At 34.4% G+C, this 5,136-nt stretch overlaps 2 protein-coding genes across 3 annotated transcripts; one reads left to right on the top strand and one right to left on the bottom strand.

Annotated features, from left to right (window-relative positions):
- The first annotated feature begins 360 nt into the window (after positions 1-360).
- On the top strand, positions 361-4,617 carry LOC113847238 (protease Do-like 5, chloroplastic). 2 transcript variants are annotated; one of them, XM_027476219.1, is made up of 8 exons: positions 361-724; positions 1,413-1,562; positions 1,864-1,926; positions 2,032-2,121; positions 2,987-3,109; positions 3,507-3,594; positions 3,683-3,757; positions 4,394-4,617. In XM_027476219.1, the coding sequence occupies exons 1-8, from the start codon at positions 482-484 to the stop codon at positions 4,498-4,500; spliced, it is 939 nt and encodes a 312-aa protein (XP_027332020.1). In that variant the 5' UTR covers positions 361-481; the 3' UTR covers positions 4,501-4,617. The 2 variants fall into 2 exon arrangements, with proteins under 2 accessions (XP_027332020.1, XP_027332028.1); XM_027476227.1 differs by lacking the exon at positions 3,683-3,757.
- On the bottom strand, positions 4,532-5,136 carry LOC113847251. The gene has a single exon (XM_027476238.1). The coding sequence runs from the start codon at positions 5,074-5,076 to the stop codon at positions 4,744-4,746; it is 333 nt and encodes a 110-aa protein (XP_027332039.1). The 5' UTR covers positions 5,077-5,136; the 3' UTR covers positions 4,532-4,743.

The following is a 5,136-nucleotide window of genomic DNA, read 5'->3' as shown; positions in this document are numbered from 1 at the left end:
AAAATATTAGTAGTTATTTTTTAAAATTTAAATATTTATAAATTTTAAAATAATGTCCATTTATTAAATAGATTTATTAGTTTATTGATATAAAATTTTAAATAAGTTACAAATTATATTTATTAAATATAGTCAAAGTCTATTAAAATATGGTCGAATGATAATTTTAGTAAAATTATATTAATTAAAATGATTAAAAATAATAATTTACTAAAATATAAAAATTAAAATTATATAAAGAGACTAAAAGCAAACAAATATTAAAATTAAAATATATTTAAGACCTTTAATTAATTATTTATCTTTCGACATAGATAATAGTGTTTCACGTTGTGTTAAAGAAAGAAATTCGAAAGTGGTTGAAGCCCCTTAATTTTTAGTGGTTAGAGAGCCTGAGAAAACTAACTGCAACGAAGAAAAAAACCAATGTAAGGAATAGTTTTCCGTGACATTATCCTGTGTCTTTTATTTAGCTAAGATCATGGCACTTTGTTCTCTCCAAAACAAGTTCTCTTCTCTGTTACCATTGCCAACTACTCCCTCTTCAACGAAGATCTTTTCCTCTGTCACTAGGCGTCGAGCCATAGTCTTTGGTTCCAGCCTTGTAGTGCCCTCCTTGTTCAATCTGCCAAATCTCAATTCAACACCACTTGCACCTGCACGACAGCTACAATATGATGATGAGCTGCAGCAAGAAGAAGACCACGTTGTGCATCTCTTTCAGGTCGCTTTTATTTTATTATTATTATATAAGTCACACCCCTTTTCTCTAATTTTGATTATATATCATTGCTTTAGTTTAAAGTTGAACTGAAACCGGATATAAATTTAAAAGGTGCTTGCTTTTCTTCGTGTGTACTAAAATTTTGGAAATTGGGTTTCTGGGTTTTGATTCATTCGAGCCTAGATTATCTGCTTTTTTTTATTTTTCTTATGTTTCGTCTTTATACATTGCCAAGTTGACTGTAAAATATAAGAAAATCATTACGTGGTTTAGAAGTTGCAATGCACTCGGGGGGCATACTTTCTTAGAATTGCTTTTCTATGTGTTTCATTTATTTGACTTAAGAACTATGCCGTGTGAGAAAACTAGTAACACACTCTTGGGTAAATGTTCATGATATGTGAGTTCAGTATCACTCTATCAAATAATGGTTTTTGTTCTTTTTCTATTATCAGGTCTTTCTTACCAGTGCTCTAAGATTATTCTTTAAGGAATCAATAAATAATAAGTTTGTCTTGAATATCATATTAGAAGGCAATGAAAATCACCGAAGTGAGTGCCTTTTGACATTTTTTTTTAAACAAAAGGTTTCTACTTTTAATTTCATAATTACTGCCTAAGGACACTGGTTAATATTTTCCTTAACTACTGCCTAAAGACACTGCCTAATTACGTGGGATTATAACAGGAAACTGCACCCTCGGTCGTTTTCATTAAAGACCTTGAATTGACTAAAGTTCCCAAGACCTCTTCTAACGAAGTCATGCTAAACGAGGATGAAGATGCAAAACTAGAAGGCACCGGTTCAGGCTTCATTTGGGATAAATTTGGCCACATTGTAAGAAAAGCTGAATCAGAAAGGGGAATTTGTTCTCCCCACCTAGATTTTGATTCTACTTGTTTATTTTATTTTACAGTTGAATGGTGGATTTTATTTTATTTTTAGATTTATGAGAGTGGTTAGCTGATAGGACAAATTAAAATTATTATGTGCAAGATGTTTTAAATGCAAGGCTTGTATACATAATTTGACAAGATATCTTGCTGAGTTGTGGACTCTCCCATGCTATAGATATTGTCTTTGATAGCACAGGTCGAGAACTTTTGAAAGTAATTGTTTATTTTTTGCTGGTGGACAGGTTACCAATTACCATGTTGTTGCTAAACTGGCTACTGATACAAGTGGTTTACAACGTTGTAAGGTTTTTCTCTGATGCTGTTATTTCCATCAAATTTCTTATTTTAGACCGTAATTCTGTTTTCTGTATCTTCCTTCATTTAGTTTACAAGCATTTACCTGTCTACAGGTGTTCCTAGTTGATGCCAAAGGTAATAGCTTTTACAGGGAAGGGAAGATAGTTGGGTTTGATCCAGCATATGATCTAGCTGTTCTGAAGGTATACATAATAAATTCCAATCCTTTTCTTTTTCTCTGTTTTTTCCTCCCCTTTTCGTTATTCAATCCATTACAATGATGTCCTCATATTTGATGCTTAGACACCATTACTTTTTCTTCTAAAGCTGTTGTCTGCCATAATGGATTTTGTAGTCAAGTTCAACAAGTTATTTTGCTAATTAAGCCTGTCAATATTTTAATAATAAGGCCATATGAGACCATCAATCTTAAATTTGCTAGTCCAAAGTTTCTCTCAAGCATGTTGATATTGTATAACAAACAATGGTGTAGACATCAATATTTTCCTTCTAAGGTTCTAAAAATTTTAAAATAAATGATGTTCATGACACTGAAAGGCCTTGTAAATGGATATTTGTCTGGAACTAAAATGTAGACAGATTTGATTTATGGTTTATAAGAGGGAAAGAAAAACTCAAGACTTAAGATATGGAAACCAACTTCTAAGACTTAAGATATCTTGTTGGCTTGCTATGATAGTAATATGAATGTAAAATTAGGAGGCCACAAGATAACCTGACCATCTTAGGAGGCCACAGGATCTACTATTCTGTAAATTTTCTGAATCTTATGATTTTATGAGAATGACAACAAATCATCTATTTGTCTGGGACAAAAATAAGATTTTCTAGTGACTGGTAATATAGCTAATCCCCATTTCATGTCAATTAATATGTCGCATAATAGAGGGCAGTGCAGTCCCCTAGTTGTAAAGAAAATTTTCATTGCACTTCCTTTCATACAAAATACAACTAATAAAGGTAATCTAAGTTACATTTAACTTCTGCGTTTTTTCCTTTTCTTGGTATACCACTATCAGAAATGCTCAACACTTGTTGTATTTTCAGGTTGATGTTGATGGATACGTAATAAAGCCTGTGCTACTTGGTCAATCTAGCAATTTACATGTTGGGCAGAGTTGCTTTGCGATTGGGAATCCTTATGGATTTGAGAACACTCTCACAACAGGGGTAATCTTTTTAATTAATTTGTATCAAGCTTGGTAGTATTTAATGAAAAAGCCCCTCAATCAGCTATGAACATCTGATCACGCAAAAAGGATGAAAAATCGTGGATGGAATTTCTAGAAATTATTTATATGCTATCCTATTTAAATATTTTATCGTATTGAGTTGTAGTTTCCCAGATAGAACAAATCTGTTGGGTCCTTCAGAATAATCCCTCATTGAACAGACAATCGTAACCATTATGAACCACCTAAACTTAGGTCAATTCGTTGGACTGGGTTGGGTACAGGCCTAGGTTCATGTCCTAATAGTAAGAAGTAACTTCTGATACACCAAATATTTCTATCTATCTATATAATGTAATTTGATCATTCTGTATTGTCTGAGGTAAATTATGCAGGTGGTCAGTGGTTTAGGCCGCGAGATACCTTCACCAAATGGAAGGGCCATTAGAGGAGCCATTCAAACTGATGCAGCAATTAATGCAGGTATGCTATACCTTGTATTTTCCAAAAAACATGCATTCTCATAGCACTATGTAGTTATATGATCTTATGGGTGCACGGATATGAACAGGAAATTCAGGTGGACCATTGATTGACTCGTATGGCCATGTTATTGGAGTAAACACAGCAACCTTCACTATGAAAGGTAATAAGATGCTCTTCCTCGTCCTTTTGTTGTTAGTATCCTTCCATCATAACATTATTCTATGAAAGTGGGTAATTCGAGACTCGTCCTTATCTGAATTTTAGTCAGTAAATGCTTTGTCTTACTGATACTTCCTTTGCATCATTCTCGTTGCAAAACTCGGTTGTACATCATATCTATTTTGAAGTCATTCAGACACAAGAAGCTGCAAACACAATTCAAATTTAAAAAACTGAGATGGCCTTTTTGCTTTGTAGCATCTTCCCTCCATTGAAAAGGGTGGTGAGTAAGGTCACGTACTCACAGATTCATCACAAATTCAATTTTTCACCTTATATTTGACATGGGCTTCGGCTCAATCTATAATGCGTATCAAGGAGTCATAATGTTTCTCTAAGAACGATGATCTATTGCTGGCAATACATTAACTTTCAATCACTTTTTCCTAAAAAATAAATACAATTATTGCTCATTTTACTTTCACAGTTTCACCCGCATCGTCATATAAAATCATATTTCAATCCGAAAGTTATATAACTTGGAAAATTAAAATAAATTCATGTTTAAGTGTCTGTCAATCCAAACACTGATAGATTATTAACTTCCATGAATGATTTTTGCTCTGATACATTTCAGGGACTGGAGTGTCGTCAGGTGTTAACTTCGCAGTTCCCATCGACACAGTTATCAGAACTGTACCATACCTCATTGTCTATGGAACACCTTATAGTAATAGGTTTTGATTACGCGTGCTTCAATTTTTTGTGTAAAATTTTATATTAACTCTGAAAATCACTTTAATTTAAAGTTGTACATGAAATACCACACCATGTCTATTCTAAAGAAGAAAGGTAGATCCAATGCAGCATCTCAATAAGACACAATACAGCATGATATTTAAAGGAGGAACAAAGCAATAGTTAATGTGAGTAACATAACGTGAACTAATTTTTGGTTGCTAAAGAGAGGGAACGAAACCCTAAGCCTTAAGGCGGTGAGGTTTGGCGAAGGGAAAGGAGAGAGAGTTGTTCATGGATAGAGCAATCGACGTGACAAGAGGTGCGGCAAGAAGAAGGAATGAGAATGAGGCCAAGGCATCTCTGTTCCATCGGAGAAGGCGAAGATTGGCGAGTGCTGCGGTACTCGATGGCGTCCTGAAGAATGATGTTACCTTGCTTGTCGATGCAGTAGAAGGAGCCCAAGAAGAACCTTCCGTCTTTGATTCCCACAAGCATTCGCCGAAATAGAAGCTTCCTCACCTGATTCACTGCACCACAATCATCCGAGTTCACTGCTTCAGTCGGAACGGGTTGATCCATCGATGTATGTTTTGTCTTCTTCTTCTTCAACTTGCTCGCTTCGGTAGCTGCTCTGTTTCA

The sequence above is a fragment of the Abrus precatorius genome, unplaced genomic scaffold, assembly GCF_003935025.1.
Source record: "Abrus precatorius isolate BTA unplaced genomic scaffold, Abrus_2018 Scaffold10, whole genome shotgun sequence".
NCBI lineage: Eukaryota > Viridiplantae > Streptophyta > Magnoliopsida > Fabales > Fabaceae > Abrus > Abrus precatorius.
This window is presented reverse-complemented; position numbering and strand designations above follow the sequence as displayed.

Excerpts from the sequence above, each read along its gene's own strand:
- LOC113847251 (XM_027476238.1), bottom strand. The coding sequence starts at position 5,076 with ATGGATCAACCCGTTCCGACTGAAGCAGTGAACTCGGATGATTGTGGT.
- LOC113847238 (XM_027476219.1), top strand. The coding sequence starts at position 482 with ATGGCACTTTGTTCTCTCCAAAACAAGTTCTCTTCTCTGTTACCATTG. Across the intron at positions 2,122-2,986 it reads ATGATCTAGCTGTTCTGAAG|GTTGATGTTGATGGATACGT; the intron begins GTATACATAATA and ends TTGTATTTTCAG. Across the intron at positions 3,110-3,506 it reads AGAACACTCTCACAACAGGG|GTGGTCAGTGGTTTAGGCCG; the intron begins GTAATCTTTTTA and ends TAAATTATGCAG.